The following is a 16,179-nucleotide window of genomic DNA, read 5'->3' as shown; positions in this document are numbered from 1 at the left end:
GTACTCTTAGAAACTGCTTCCCCAAGATTTTTCAGTCTTCGACTGAGTCTGCAGCAGGACTGGTGTCTCTTTCCCTTGGCCTTGCAGATGAGGTCCTTGGCCCTCGAACTCAGAACTTGACCTGCGCGGGGCATGTCTTCAAGGGAGTCACAGCTCTGGTATCTCTGCCACCACTTCTTCACCCATCGTATGCTTCTGCCAAGGACCTGAGCTACCTCCCTGCAAGTTTTCCCTGCGCAGGGCAATGGCTTGAGATTCTGAAAGTGCAGCTTTTCTAGATTTTTGTTTGGCCATCATGGCAACACTACAAAGAAGGTTCTCTCAGTGACATGCTTCATGGTCCACCAAGAAATTTATAGGCCTATCACAGACAGATGAACTAATTAAACAACCTCACAACACCTGGCTGACCAGGTGCAACCCATTTTGGAGAAAAACAGACAAAAACGTTGCCCATTGGGGTGCATGAACTTTTGGGACATGGTGTACATTAGGGCTGAACGATTTTAGGAAAACATCTAATTTTTCTGGCAGATATTGCAATTCATGATCTTTTAATCATCAGTAGTGATGATAAATAATCTGTTTTCATCAGCTTCTACTCCTAAATGGAGGCTTTGTGTTGTTGACCTGCTTACCAGCACTTTTAACATATAGATTGTCTACAAATTTGTAAAACAGAATGTGTATAATACTTGACACAACAGATACTGAGTCAGTCAGGAGCGCTGCAAAAAATTGCTGCTTTGGCGATCTCAAAATTGCATCGTCTAAAATTGCGATTTCGATCTGAAAACGATAAATTGTTCAGCCCTAGTGTACATCTTAGTTTTACGGCTTAATTTGAGCCACGTTCCCCTGACAGTCCAGAAAAATGTCTTAATTCCTGATATTTAAGAAAAAGAAACGCAACTGCTTCTTTTTCAGAGTCAAAAACTTTTCCTTTGCCAGATTTCTTTAAGCACTAAAAACCGAGCGCCTTTTTGTCTCTAAGTATCTTGAAAATGAGACATTTTTCTGGACTTGACAGGAGAATGTGGCTCATATTGAGTCTAATTAGACATTTTTATAGGAAATAAGACATTAACTCTTGGTTATAGCTCAGTTTTTACAGTGCACTGAATATTCTTTCCAACATGAAGGGAAAGGTTTAAGATTTAAGACTCAGGGCTGATAAATGCAGATCTTTGGGTGGGAATGAGACCTTTATTTCCTCTGTGCGGGAAGTCAATCAGATAAGGAGTTCATAAAATTCTTACTATCATAATTTGAGGTGTGAAATGTTGGAGAACGGCCAAACTGTGGTGGTTAAATGTGTCGGCTCAGTGGGTCAGGTTCATCTGGAGCTACAGTTGTTGGTTCAGAGGACATTACCATACCATAATTTAACCGTTTTCTGATGTGACAGCTGACAGGAAACAGGAAGTGTGGGGCAGAGCGGGGATGACACACATCAAACGGTCTCAGGAGCCGACGAGCAGGACGAGCAGAGCACCCAGGACCCAGGACTTTGTCTCTACACGGGGATCTGTCTCAACCCACTGAGCTAAACCAGCAGCCCGTACAAACACGATGTTATCTCCCAGAGCAGCCCACTGCGGCCTCTGTCGGCTCGTTTGTTTGTGCTCGCTGTTTGCATTGCCTGATCCGGATCAGAGTGATAGCTGTAAGACCCACAACAGCACAAAAGGAAACCGAAAGGCGGCGGTGGAAGAGCAATTCTCCAGTTTTAGGAGGTGAAACTGACTGAATCTGTCAGAGGAAGAGGTTTTAAGACAGAGAAAGAGGTTAGCCTCTGTGTCAGGAGAGTCTGGGTCTGTGGGAATCCTCAGGATGAATCTGAGTCACTTTAAAACCTCTGGATGTCTGTTACGTCTCTCTATGTCAGCACAATCTCATCTCTTCATCACCTTTGCTGTTAGCTAGCTCGCTAATCAACGTAGCACGCACCCAACTTCTATCTTTCACCTCTTAAAACCATCAAAAAAAGTCTGACACAAGTTTTTACCACAGACAGATTGTCAAACTGTTCTCCATGTGTTTGTTTAGAGTGAGGCCAAACGTTTTAGAGCTCCCCCTGGTGGCAGACCTAAGTATAGGTCCTAAACCTGCTTCCTTTGTTATTTAACAGACAGGGAATGGGTCAAACTGTTACAACAGAAAACAAGAAAGAGTGAAATTGGGGCTTTAATTTTTCCAAAGTTTTCCTTGGGATGAGTCCACATCCGGCCAATCAAAACACTCGCTGTTGAGAAGTCACGTACCAAAACATTCAACTTTGATTGTGTTTGTGTCCAAGCACCTGGTTCCTTAGGACAGAAGATATAAAAACTACAAAGACGACGACTACAATGACATCTCTGGAGATTGAATATGACGCCTCAAAGTTTTTTGCAATTTCGTGCCGTTAATTCGTGCCGCTGTTTGCGTGCAAAGACGAATCGAAAACCAGTTCCTGTTGAGAATCAATAAGAAATGTTTCAACCTATCGATATCGTTAGCCTTTGTGCTCAACGATTCCCTTATCAATTCTTCACATTGTGCCAGAGCCGCCGGGCCTTACGTCGACTAGTCTGCTGCAGCTAGCTTAGCTTAGCAGTTAGCTAACGTTTCCCAAGAAAACTCTGATTCAGGATTTTCAGCTTGAAGTTTTCCTGAAGAACTGACTTCATAAAGAAATGTTCATCACTCTCTCTCAGGAGATTCATATTCAGTACATTCAACATGGTATAAATCACCTTATTTACCAAAATAACAAAATAGAGCTAGCTTGATGCTAACGTATATGGGAAACTGCATTGATATGCTAGCAGTTAGCATACATCAAATTTCAGCTTTCATCACAGAAACATATCACATCAACTCTTTGTAAAAAATACTGAGAATTTCAAATGCTAAAAGCTAACAGGCTAATGAAAGGCTAATGGCTGACGGAAAGGTTCCAAACAACTTAAACCATTGCTGTAACCACTTTGAGACACTAGATGGCCTACTTGAATTATTCATATATCACAACACAGAACATCAACGTCACATTGTGTGAAATTTTGACCTGTTTCTGTTTAATTATGCCCAGAAATATCCAGACTCAGGGACCAATTACATTTTATTCACTTACAGTATAAACTCAATTAAATGTTGTTGACACAGAAAACCTGTAAAGCTACTTTTTGTACCAAAATAATTCACAACAGAAATTGATAAGGGCATCGATATTGACAAAATTTTATCAATTCATCCCTAGTGACGTCAGACTTCCTGGTCGACCAGCTTTGCAGCCACACGTCAGCGCCTGTGAAGGATGCTAATGACCTAAAAGTAAAATGTCTGAAATTATCTGAAACTACAAGAAAACACATGAGCTGGAGCCCCTGGAGTAAAAAACGGGGTTTCCTGTAAAGGAAACAAAGGTCCCGCGTCAGTAAAGTCAATCAGACAGAAATGAAAACTGCTTTCAACATCCTCTCTCCTCTTTTCCCAGGTGACCAGACAGCAGTTGGTGTTCCCTCTCTGCTGTCAGAGCAGCTGAGAGCTCAGAGAAAAGCAACAGTGGGAGAGCAGAGCTCGCCCTGCAACAATGCCCCCTTTGTCCCGGACTCACACTGTACCTACCGGCTGCTCTTTGATTGGCTGCCAAGACAAACCGCTGTGTTGGGTTACAGTTCTTGTAGCAAAACAATCTGCGCTTGTGTTTAATATACTACAGTCTGCCTGCATTGGGCTGGCTGTCAGTCAGGACACACACACACACACACACACACACACACACACACACACACACACACACACGAAGCGAAGCGGCCGCTCTTTATCCCATTAGCGCTAATGAGAGCAGGGTACGTTGATGATTACCTGTTAGCAGAGATAACCAATGAGCATCAGGGAGAGATGAAAGATAAACCCTCCCTCCTTCCTCTGCGCTCTCACACACTCTCACACACACACTCTCACACTCTCACCTTCGTTTCACACACACTGTTGGCTCACACACACGCACTGTTTGCTTCTAGCACAGTAAGTAATTTGGTGTGAGTGCCAACATTCCTCTTCTCAAATAGTAAGTCCACTGAAGCTGCTCCAGCCGAGGTTGGTGTGTGTGTGTGTGTGTGTGTGTGTGTGTGTGTGTGTGTGTGTGTGTGTGTGTGTGTGAACGCAGATAAAAGCAGAGTGTGTGTGGAAACAGCAAAGGGTTCAGATCGAAATGAGCGCGCAGGGTTTCGTTCAAAAGCGAGGTTTCATTACAGAAACAGATGTAGAAGAGGAAAAGTTTTTATCTCACATTTTAATTTAATTTTAAAACATTTAACTGATTTTTATTGCTTTTTTTTCATTTTTTAAATATTTTATTTTTACCTTGAAATAAATTTTGTTGCTATTCAACACTTTTTTCTCTGGTTTATTTTAATTTCTTTTAATTTATCTGATGTGTCTTTTTTCTTTTATTTTTTTAAATGACTTTTAACACTTTCATTTAATTTATTGCTTTTAATTAATTTTAGTTATTTAATTTTTTTTCCATCCGTATTTCTAATTTCGGATCTTTTTGTTACTCTGTTTGTTGTATTTTATCTCTGATTTTTTCTTTTTTTTTCCCAGCTTTATCTAATTTTAATGTTTCTTGATGATTTTTATCAGTTTTATGTCAACTCATTTTTTATCTTATTTTTTCCTTTTATATTTTTTTTATATTTTTATTTTTTTCTTTAATATTTAGTTTTAACTCTTAAATCTATTTTTATTAAATTATTTGTAATTTTTTGGGTGGTATTGTTTTTCTTTTTTCTCTATTATTCATTATTTATTTATTCATCTATTTATTTATTTTTTAATATTAATTTATTGTCTGTTTAGTTTCTCACTCACCTTTAACCTCCCTCAGCCTAATATGTTATCCTCAGATTTTCTGCCAGGTTTTGAAAATAATTATTTTTTTAAAGGTGGTACATAAATAAAGTTTTGTTTTTTGAAGTTATCTCTTTCACTTTTGTAATTTTTTATTTATTAAACTTTTATTTAACCAGATAAAACCCATTGAGACCTCGATCTGTTTTGTAAGGTTTGACCCGGCCAAGAGGTCAGCAGCGCACGTCAAAATGAATAAAGAAGTACAATAAGGGTCATCAAAAGAACAATAAAAACAACACTTTGAGGATAAATTATAGATAAATAAACAACAGCTGAAACACAAGTTCATAAACACAGATGCTGGTTTCTCGTCTGTCACTTAGCGAAGAACGAAAGGCTCAGAGAAATGACTGAAAATGACGTTTTTATTCGTAGCAAGTCGTAGGAAATGGGTAAGAGTGTGAAGCGGCGTGAAGCAAAGAAGACGCAGACTGAACTCAAACTTCTAACTCTCCAATGTTTTTTCCAACCTTTTATTTCTTTAGGGTTTATTTCCTTGAAGCTCGGCCCTCACACGGTCTCACGGTGTCAGGACGTGTTCAGGTTTCACTTTGTTCTGGGTTTTCTGTCAGGGTTTGTCAGAGCGCTTTGAGATCTCTTAGTTTTTAAGGTGCTGCAGAAATAAAGAGAAAATCTCTCCTCTTCTGGATCACTGGAGATCATTTAATGTGACAGATCTTATTTTATTTCTCATAAGATTAAGCTTTAACTGCTCCGACAGGATCAGCTGCTACAATGTGAGGAAACTCTCTTTTCTACCTCTGGATCTGATTGTTTCATTAAGAGTTAACTGAGTCTTAATGAGTGGGTTAGTTAACGGCATCATTCATTAAAATAAACCTCAAATGACTTCATAAATGTCATAATCTGAGCTGCTGTGACTGATACAGGATCATAACTGTTTGTGATGTTTCTGCACACAGAGAGTGACTCTGTTTAATCTCTGAGACCTGCTTTAATCAACACTTTAATAAAAGTTTAAAACTTTAAAGAGGTGAAAGTAAATTAAAACAAATTAAGATGTAATTTTTTGTCGTTATAAAATAGATTATTAATCTTTCAGGGTCAATATCAGCCCAATAAGAAAGGAAATGTAACTTTTTGAGTCCAGGTCCCATCTGTTGACATCATTTAAAGGAAAAGTTCCCTCTTTGATTTAACTGAGTTTCTCTGTGAAACACAGTTCAACAGCGCCCCCCGCAGGCTGTTACACTGTAGTACACATCAGAAGCCGTCTGCTGACTAAAATCAAGAATAAAAACTCTGTTTGTAACGAACCTGCCCCCTGCTGAGCGGTGTTTACATCCTCACAGAGCGAAAGAGAAGAAAGTGAAACCTGCGTCTCACCTCCGGCTCGTTTTCTTCCCTCGGTCGTCTTCAGACGGCTCCGTCGTCTCTGCAGCTTTTTCTTTCTGCAGCTTCTTTCTGATAGCTTCCCTCATCTTCTCTTTCTCCTCGTTGTCTACATCACTCTCACTGTCATCTTCATCATCATCATCGTCCTCATCGTTCATCTGTAAAGAAAAACTAAGTGAGAGAAAGTTTGTCTTCAGGAGCAAAAACATTTCTTTTTTTCATCTCCACAGTTTATTCACCTCTGCAGCTCCTCCTGATGCTCCCTTCTTCTTTTTCCTTTGTGAGGACAAAACAACATGGTGAAAAATTTACAGATAGAAAGGTTTGAATTTCTAATAAGCATGAATGATTTAATCTTTGTACGTACTTATCGACTGCAGGAACTGAGCTCAGTCTGGGATCATCTTTCAGGAGGTCGTGGCTGCTTTTGCTTTTTCCCTTCAGCGTCTGACAGAAAACAAACAAACAGCAGTGAGGAAGTCTTTCAGCATCATAATTTGAAGAATCTTCATATTCTTCTTTTTATATCAGCAGTTTTTTTACTCTGTTATGACAGAACTCAAGCCTCAGTTTGCTATTTTAAAGTGAATGTGGCCCATATTGAGTCTCTGAGTCCAGTTTTACTGAGAATAAGAAATGTTTTAGTACCTGGCTGACTTGATTTGCCATCTCCTCTTCTTCTTCAGCTTCCTCTCCAAACGACAACAGACTGAAGTTCCTGAAAAAGTCACCACAGCGTTTAAAGGTCCCATATGATGCAAAAATCACTTTATTAAGTCTTTTAGTGAAATGTGTGGGTCTGTGTCTTTCCTCCCTGCCCACAAAATGTGATATTTAATGACCAAACCTGTTCTTAGTAGAGCTTGTTAATGTAAAATCCTGACCTAAAACCAGCTGTTTGGATTTTGGGGATTTGCCGACGTCAGCGATTCCCTTTTTTGACCAATCAGGAGCAAGTCTGACCTGATTGGTCCACCGGAGCACATACCCCCGCACCCCCCTCCCTGCTGCTGGAGGGAAATTTCTCCAATGCCAAAGTTGAAGAGCCATCTCTGCTCTGTTTTTGGCTGTAAACAGCCACATAGTTCCATGCTCAAGCTTCCCATCTCAGAAGAAGACAGACTAATAGTGCGTCCCAAATCGCATACTTCCATACTTGAATACTCAAAATTTTGAGTATACTGCGTCAAAATGAAAAACAGTATGCAAAGTATGCAAAAAATGAGTATGCACAAGTACCAGGATGATGTACTCAAATCGTCCCGGATCGTCGCAGCTGTGGACACTTAACGCACTCATTTCCTTCTCTGGCAGCAATGTATAAATGTACGTTATTGATGTTGTTTTTTACACGTGTTGTTTCCACCAAGCACCATCAGCTGTTGACGTTGTGTATGTGGTGTAACTTGTTTTTGTTTGTTTTGTTCCGCGAATGATAGGGTTAGGCTTTTTAGAAATGTAACTCTTCTCTTTGGTTGTCTAATTTATTTATGTTTTTTTCTGTACATTTAATTCAATCTTTGTCCTTTACATTTATTAAAAAAGCTTTAAAAGTTCCCTAACTACATCTATGAAAATTTACAGTTTATCGTAATCAATGATTTAATACCAAAAAGATGGCTCTGGTTCGAGTCCAGTCTGTTATTTGCATCTCACCTTGTTTCCTGCTCTATCCACTGTCCTGTCCTCTTAAATTAAAGGCATAGAAAAAGCATGAAAAAATAACTTAAGCCGCCAAAAGAGGAAAAGTCTTGTTAAAGTTTGAATCAACAGGGAGGTGTGAGCTGCAGCTCAAATATCTGACATCGTTACAGTCTGACAGAAACAAGGACACGCGATGACTCACTTTGTGGCCTTGGACTGAGACTTCTTCCCCTCCTCTTTCTCTTTGTCCTTTTTGGATTTCTTCGTCTCACGTGGAATGATGTCATCAAAAGGTGAATGAAGAACCTGAAAGAAACAAAAAAGTCAGGATTGACATCACTGGGATGAAAGATTCAGGCAGTGACCCTGAAGTTAAAAAAGGTAGAAGAAGAAAAATGACCTCAGCCGTTTTAATCTTGTGTGGATTCAACGGTCGTTCATCGCTGTCGCATTCCACTTCTGCTAATCTGAGCATGTTATAAACCGTGTCTCCTGTCACCTGGAAAACAAGAAGAAATGTTCACTTTAAGATCTGATTCATCCACAAAACAACAAACAGGCAGAAATGTGAGCTGGAGACTTTTACAAAGGTCTTCAGATTCACCTTTCCGAATATGGTGTGTTTGTTGTTGAGCTCATCTGCTCGACCCAGGGTGAAGAAAAACTGACTGCCGTTATCATGTGGGCCAGCGTTTGCCATGGCAACCAAACCTCTCCGGTTAAAGCGCAGCCGAGAGTGAAACTCATCCTGATGGTGAGAGAAAAGAGAAAACCTGTTTTCAAGAAGTTCAATGAATATCAGCTTCTGTAGTCATTTTTCTTTACAGGTAGATGATGATTTTTCCTGTAGAAGCTTAAATATTAAGTCTATACCCACGTTAGTCAAGGAAAGGATGATGAATAAAAAGATGGAGACGCATTCAGACCTTGAACGGTCGACCGTAGATGGACTCTCCACCTGTCCCTGTTCCAGTGGGATCTCCACCCTGGACGATGAATTCACGCACCACTCGGTGGAACACGGTGCCATCGTAGTAGCCTGAAGGATGGAGAAATATTATTTTATTATGCAACATCGATAGGCTCTGAGTCACACTCTTTTAGTCGATAATTTTAAAATCGTCTTCATGATTTAAAGACCGTTATAAGTGCTGTTTGAGTATTACCACACTGACCATTTATTTCCAAATTTCCACACTGATGCACAATTATTCTTTAACAGTATTAAAATTTGTTGAAAATAATCAGTTATATCTGCAGATTCTGCAGGATAATAAACACAGTGTTTACCTTCCATGCACAGCTGCACAAAGTTCCTGCATGCTTTGGGAGCTTCCTTGGACCACAACTCAATGTCAATTTCACCTGCTGTGGTTTTCAACAGGACCTAAGAGATCAGAAAAGTTTTGAGGGCATTAACATGCTGTATTAATGCTCAGCTGACACAAAATATAAGTTATACTAACACAATGCAGGTTAGTAACATCGACTATTATGACTGAAAGTAAAAGTAAACATAAAGTGTCAAATTTCAGGTATTTAAAACCGTTTAACAGCTCGTCCCAAATGTTAATCTCTTTGAAAAATAAAGTATATTAAGTAAAAAGGCGAAAAGTAGCGCTAACCTTCCCATTTGATGGCGGCTCCTGGATGTAAATATTGCTCATTCTGTCGCTGAGTCTGAGTTTGTAGCGTCAGTAAGAATATTTTACTTCTCTTATCACAGTTTTGCACCTAATGGCACAAAACAGTTTATGATATTTCCCGAATCAGCTTGATTTTAACGAAAACTAATACAGATTTCTGTCAACAGCCATCTACACCATACATGTGAGCTTGTTGTTTACGTCCCAGGGCCTGGGGGGGAGGTCTTCGCACTAGTCCTCAACTCTTTGATATAATTACTTATATTAACTGCTAAATGATTCTCTCAGCTGTTTAAAGAATTCAGATAGTGTTAATTAAATTTTAATATACAACCAGTAGGAGTGCTGAGGGCAGAATGAGCCAAACTAATATTACGGACTCCCCCATTTTAACTTCTTTTGGTTTAACCCAAGTGCTTCAGGATGGAGGATCCGTGGAAACAAACTAGAGCGCCAAAAAGGACAGGACGGAAATATTTTAAATAAACGGCTCAAAAGCCAATTCATACGTTTAAAACAGACTTTTATATTTCAAAAATCATTTGTTTTATTTAATTTAAGAACAGCGGACATTAATGTAAGCTCCAAAGCATTTGAGGCGGGTAAGAGTCAGCAGAGCTTCCGCCGGGGAACGGAAGTACCGTAGTTGAGAAAGGACCAGACGATCAGCAGCTATGGCGGACTCTGAAAACAATGTGGACCTGAAACGAAAAGCTGAAGATGCTGAAGAAGCAGAGGGAGCCGGGGAAGATGATGAGTGGGTCGGACCCATGCCGAGTGAAGCTACAAAGTCAAAGAAAAGGAAAGGTTTGTTATTTGTTGGTGCACTTGGCGGTATTTCCACAGAGTCATGGCTTCAGCTACAGAGTGCTAACGATGCTAACCTAACTCCCGCTAACTCCTGTGTGTTTTTGTTTTGGATCTCTCAGTTCTCGAGTTTGAACGAGTTTATCTGGACAACCTGCCTTCAGCTGCCATGTATGAGCGGAGCTACATGCACAGAGACGTGATCACACACATAGCCTGCTCCAAGTAAGAGACGATTAATGCTAACCAGGGTCAGTTACTCTGATCCAGTAACTGTGTGTGACATGGTGAAGTAAATAATATATTAATGGTAATCACGATATAGCATTTTTTTAAGATATGTAAAAGAGTGTTTAAAGTAGATTAAAATAAAAGGTCATCAGAAGCAGTTTAGAGAGACTATATATCTGAAAATGTAGAAAATCATAGAATATTCTTTTATTGATCAACAATTGATCAGCAATAACAGAGGAAGAGATAGTGGTAAAATTAAAGGGGACATATCATGCTGATCCCTGATTTAATACTTACATATAATATAATAAATTTGAAAACAAGACCTTTCACCCCCTGAATTTTAAAAAAATGAGATATTGCATTTTTTCTGATATCCTAGAATGAGATTTGATGCCTCTGAAAATAGGTCATTGACATTTGGCCGCGAGATTTTGACCTTCGTGACGACACGAGGATCCTTTCTTTTTATTGGAGTAATCTGATAAAGCAGCTCCTTCTCTGTGATGTCAGTTAGTCACAAAACCACCACCGAGGGATACACCCACCAAGAGCCGAGTATAAACGTATAAACTCTACATGTTACAGTACCTCTTTGACTCACCACACTGAAGCGTCCTGAGATGATCTGTGTCCAGGTGGATTTTCTTCCTCCTGAGCTGCAGAACCGTCCGGGTCTGACTCGGGGTCCAATACAAAAGGACGTATCCTACACTCTGCCATTTTATTAGTGCTATCAATGCCTTACGGTGAAGTTTTGGCAAACAGCAAACTCGCCCAGTCTGCTCCATCCAATGTGGTGATTTTGTAAATACTGCCATGCTGCAAAAACCGCCCCTCTGATAGAACTGACCAATCAGAGCACAAAGGGCTGTGACGTTGCGAGGTTACTGAAGGTCATTCTCCAAATGGAGAATGACCTAAAATGAGGATATTGAGAATGCTATTGTGGGGCAATGAAGGAACTAAATGACTTGTACTGAGGGCAGAAATGCTTTACAGGCATCCTAGTCTGGCTTAGTGAAAAGAAGAAACAAGCATGATATGTCCACTTTAACTTTTCAAGTCTGGTCTCTTCTGGCAAGCTGTTACAAAGTGTGGTCTAACAGAAAAAGGCTGTCTTCCTTCTGGACCCTGAACCAACCAACAGATCTCAGGTTTTTTCCCTCCGAGTTTTCCTTATAAAAGTAAATCCTCATCCTTTTTCAGGACCGACTTCATCCTCACAGCTAGCCAGGACGGCCACGTTAAGTTCTGGAAGAAGAAAGAAGATGAGGGAATCGAGTTCGTCAAACACTTTCGAAGTCACCTCGGTGTGTGTTTAATTTCTCCTGTTTTCATTTTATTTAATTTCATCTGTTGATTACATTTGTGTATTGGTGAATTATGCTTTTGATGCATGAAATGATAAAACACAGCGAGAGGAAGTGACGCTGACTGTCTCTGTAGGTGTGATTGAAAGCATAGCAGTCAGCTCAGAAGGAGCTCTCCTCTGCTCTGTGGGGGACGATCAGGCCATGAAAGTGTTCGATGTCGTCAACTTTGACATGATCAACATGCTGAAGCTGGGGTGAGTCTGCATGTGTATAAACATGTGAGGGACGGAGAGTGTTTGCAGTGATCTGTGGTTTTTAACCTTCTCCATCCTCTGCAGCTTCCATCCAGGCCAGAGCGAGTGGATCTACAACCCGGGCGACGCCATCTCCACCGTGGCGTGCTCAGAAAAGTCCACAGGGAAGATCTTTGTCTACGACGGGAGAGGAAGCAACCAGCCGCTCCACATCTTCGACAAGATGCACTCCTCTCCGCTCTCCCAAATCCGCCTCAATCCCAAATTCAGAGTCATCGTCTCTGCTGACAAAGCTGGGATGTTGGAGTACTGGACGGGCCTTCCTAATGAATTCAAGTTCCCCAAACATGTGGGCTGGGAGTACAAAACAGACACGGACCTGTATGAGTTTGCTAAACACAAAACCTACCCCACCAGTCTGGCGTTTTCTCCTGACGGGAAGAAAATGGCCACCATCGCCTCGGACAGGAAAGTCCGGATCTTCCGCTTCCTCACGGGAAAGCTGATGAGAGTGTTTGATGAATCTTTAACTGTGAGTTACCACACGCTGTTCGGATGTCATCCCCGCTGATGATGTGGACTCAGACGTGTGTGTTTGACTTCCTGTCCCTGTCAGATGTTCACAGAGCTGCAGCAGATGAGGCAGCAGCTGCCTGACATGGAGTTCGGGAGACGGATGGCGGTGGAGCGCGAGCTGGAGAAGGTGGACGGGATCCGACTCACGAATATCATCTTTGACGAGACCGGACACTTTGTGCTGTACGGCACCATGCTAGGCATCAAGGTCATCAACGTGGAAACAAACAGGTAGACCAGTTCGCGTCTCAACCGAGTCCAGTAGGATCCTGAGCAGGTCTCAAAAAGTCTTAAACCTGATTTTAAAAAGTTAACAGAAGCTTAAAGGAAGAGAATGAGCTCCTGTGTTTGAATGTAGAATAGAAAATACTTTGACTCCAACGTGGTGTCTGCTGTTGGCTCTGTTAGCCATGTCTGTGAATAGCATGATGCTACCTCACCTTCTGGTATTCCCTCTGTTGCTGGGTTAGCACAGCTAGCTCGTCCATCTTATTGGAGATAGATCTTACGTTCCCAATAACGATGGATGGAAGGACAGGTCGAACCAGCACGTCGTCCTCACCTCCTTCTCCTCACCTTGCGGGGAAACATCCGGCCTAGCACCAGTTAGCATTGACATGCTACAGGCTGCTAACAGCTGATTCCACATGTAAACAATGCAGCCATGGTTACATGTAGGATCTCCAGACAAACACAGGAGAAAAGTAGTAAAAATATCACTGAAGACACAAAAATGTTGGTGTCTACGACCAACAAATGAGCCATACAAAGAAATGATCCACTCCAAATACAAAGAAGACGAAAAAGGGGACATAAAGAGAAAACTTTGGATTAGGTTTTAACCTCTAACATCCTGTGAGATTTTGTAAACATGAAGTTTTGCTAAAAACAAACATTTTATCTTAAGAAGACAAATTTTTAAACTTGAGTTTGACACGTTTCTGGATTTCTCTCCCCAGGTGTGTTCGTATCCTTGGAAAGCTGGAGAATATCCGCGTGGTCCAGCTCAGTCTCTTCCAGGGAGTTGCCAAGGCGATGCAGGTGGCGCCGACGGTGGAGATGAAGGCCTCGGACAACCCCGCGTTGGAGAACGTGGAGCCTGACCCGACCATATTCTGCACCGCCTTCAAGAAGAACCGCTTCTACATGGTGAGAGATTCACACCTGTCCTCTAAAATCCAAAGAGACGGCTCAGATATCAAACCATCATCGTCTTTCTTCTCCTTCTGTTTCTGAATCCAGTTCTCCAAGAGAGAACCAGAGGACACGAAGAGCGCGGACTCAGACAGAGACATCTTCAACGAGAAACCATCCAAAGAGGAAGTGATGGCCGCAACGCAGGCCGAGGGACCCAAGAGAGTGTCCGACAGCGCCATCATCCACACCACCATGGGAGACATCCACATCAAGCTGTTCCCCGTGGAGTAAGTCTTTAACGCGTCTGATCAAATGTCCCCTGACCTCTTCACGAGAGCAGCGTTAAAAACCTGTGCTGCTCTGCAGGTGCCCCAAAACGGTGGAGAACTTCTGCGTGCACAGCAGGAACGGATACTACAACAACCACATCTTCCACAGAGTCATCAAGGTGGGCCTTCGAGACTCAACACGCAGGAAGTCTGAAACCTGGGTCCAGATTCCTCCTTCAGAGCTAAAACCGTCTAATGTTTCACGTTTCTTGTGTTCAGGGTTTTATGATCCAGACAGGAGACCCCACGGGCACAGGGATGGGAGGAGAAAGCATCTGGGGAGGAGAGTTTGAGGACGAGTTCCACGCCACGCTGAGACACGACCGCCCGTACACCCTCAGTATGGCGAACGGCGGCCCGGGGACCAACGGCTCCCAGTTCTTCATCACCGTCGTTCCCACTGTAAGAGAAGCCTCACAGTGTTTACTCTCTCCTGAGGTCTTCACCCTCTGTTAATCTGTGTTTTAATCTTCCAACACGTCCTTTCTTTCCTCCAGCCCTGGCTCGATAACAAGCACACGGTGTTTGGAAGATGTGCGAAGGGCATGGAGGCCGTCCAAAGGATCTCCAACGTCAAAGTCAACCCCAAAACTGACAAACCGTACGAGGACATCAGCATCATCAACATCACCATAAAGTGACCGCTCTTTTTACCCTGCCCTGTACAGCATCGTGTCTTTTTTATATCTGAATGTGTCAATAAAGAATGATGAGTGGGAACAAACCAAGACAGAAGAGCTGATTTGTTTGAGACCATGTCCACACGTAGTCAGGGACCTGACAAACCACATATATTTTCATACGTTTACGCCTGTCACACTGAGAAATCCCATTTTTCTTCCAGAGGGTGTTAATGATTAAAGACACTAAACAAAATCCTGCGTTAACATTTAGTTGAACTAAATCTTCATCCCATCTGTCAATAAAGCCTGCCACCGCTCTACTTCACCTCCTACAACATCAACAGCCCACCAACTTTCCATGCACCTGTGGCTAACCTCAAGTTTTACAGCCCTGGGAAGAAAACTACATCTACAGAAAGACTCATCTGGAAGAAAATACTGATTTTAATTCTGTGTGGATGGATTCATTTAACTGACAACATGACGGATTAATATACATGACTGATATGTGGGAAGACACTTGTAAACAACTAAAATGATTAGCTGGGCTAAGTATTCTTGCAAAAATTTTGATTTTTTTTTTCTAAGATAGCTGAATTTTTGTAAATTTATTTAACTTCAAAAATGTTTGAAAAATTTGCCAATTTTTGAAATAAAAAAAATACATTTTTGCAATTTTTTTATTTTTTGCAAATTTAATTTTTTTAAATATGTTTTCAAGCTTTTCAATTTAATGAAAAAAAGAAACTTGGAAAATGTTTTTACATTTTTTTGCCAAGTTTGTTGAATTTCTCTTAATTTAGTTAACTTTGGAAATTTTTGAAATATTTGGAAGTTTTTAAAATTTAAAAAATATATTTTTGCATTTTTTTTTAATTTTTGAAAATATTTCCTCAAGTTTTTGAATTTTATAAATGACATTTGAAAAACTTCACAAATTAATAAAACTTTCTTTTTGAAGAATCTTTGCAGATTTTTTTAAATTTTTTTAATTTTTGCAAATGTTAATATTTTAAAGTATTTTTTCAAGTTTTTTGAATTTTATAACAAAATGTGAAATTTGAAAAATTTGACAAATTAATAAAACTTTGTTTTTCAAAAATATTTGCAGATTTTTGAAATTTCTTTTTTATTTCATTTTTAAATTTTTGAATTTATATTTTTTGTGCAAAATTTTGATTTTTTTTTTTTTTAATTTTTGTAGATACTTGAAAATAAAAAAAACAGACTACATGTTTGATTACATAAATGCAAAAAGCTTTTTGTTTAGATTATAATTCTATTTCATATTTTAATGATGTGAACATTTTCATACACTTTTAACCTTTCTTGTGAAGAAACAGAAGATTTTG

At 40.4% G+C, this 16,179-nt stretch overlaps 2 protein-coding genes across 2 annotated transcripts in view; one reads left to right on the top strand and one right to left on the bottom strand.

The window, feature by feature from the left end:
* Window positions 1-9,764, bottom strand: part of cwc27 (CWC27 spliceosome associated cyclophilin) — a 37,162-nt gene extending 27,398 nt beyond the window's left edge. The window contains exons 1-10 of the mRNA XM_074690585.1: window positions 9,531-9,764; window positions 9,196-9,292; window positions 8,832-8,944; window positions 8,510-8,653; window positions 8,306-8,404; window positions 8,108-8,211; window positions 6,910-6,979; window positions 6,629-6,708; window positions 6,501-6,537; window positions 6,253-6,419 (exon numbers count right to left, since the gene is read on the bottom strand). Of these exons, the coding sequence (XP_074546686.1) occupies window positions 6,253-6,419; window positions 6,501-6,537; window positions 6,629-6,708; window positions 6,910-6,979; window positions 8,108-8,211; window positions 8,306-8,404; window positions 8,510-8,653; window positions 8,832-8,944; window positions 9,196-9,292; window positions 9,531-9,572 (953 nt within the window). The 5' untranslated portion in view covers window positions 9,573-9,764. The remainder of the gene's footprint in view (window positions 1-6,252; window positions 6,420-6,500; window positions 6,538-6,628; window positions 6,709-6,909; window positions 6,980-8,107; window positions 8,212-8,305; window positions 8,405-8,509; window positions 8,654-8,831; window positions 8,945-9,195; window positions 9,293-9,530) is intronic.
* A 243-nt stretch (window positions 9,765-10,007) lies between these two features.
* Window positions 10,008-14,950, top strand: ppwd1 (peptidylprolyl isomerase domain and WD repeat containing 1). Its single transcript, XM_074690584.1, has 11 exons — window positions 10,008-10,358; window positions 10,481-10,583; window positions 11,802-11,905; window positions 12,042-12,162; window positions 12,247-12,694; window positions 12,779-12,969; window positions 13,698-13,887; window positions 13,981-14,162; window positions 14,242-14,323; window positions 14,424-14,606; window positions 14,702-14,950. The coding sequence occupies exons 1-11, from the start codon at window positions 10,226-10,228 to the stop codon at window positions 14,843-14,845; spliced, it is 1,881 nt and encodes a 626-aa protein (XP_074546685.1). The 5' UTR covers window positions 10,008-10,225; the 3' UTR covers window positions 14,846-14,950.
* Window positions 14,951-16,179: the final 1,229 nt, after the last annotated feature.

The sequence above is a fragment of the Halichoeres trimaculatus genome, unplaced genomic scaffold (genome assembly GCF_033239565.1).
Source record: "Halichoeres trimaculatus isolate MK-OKI-2021-1 unplaced genomic scaffold, fHalTri1.1 fHalTri1_scaffold_16, whole genome shotgun sequence".
Taxonomy (NCBI): Eukaryota; Metazoa; Chordata; class Actinopteri; order Labriformes; family Labridae; genus Halichoeres; species Halichoeres trimaculatus.
Note: the sequence above shows the minus strand (reverse complement) of the source record. Positions and strands in the feature narration are given on the sequence as shown.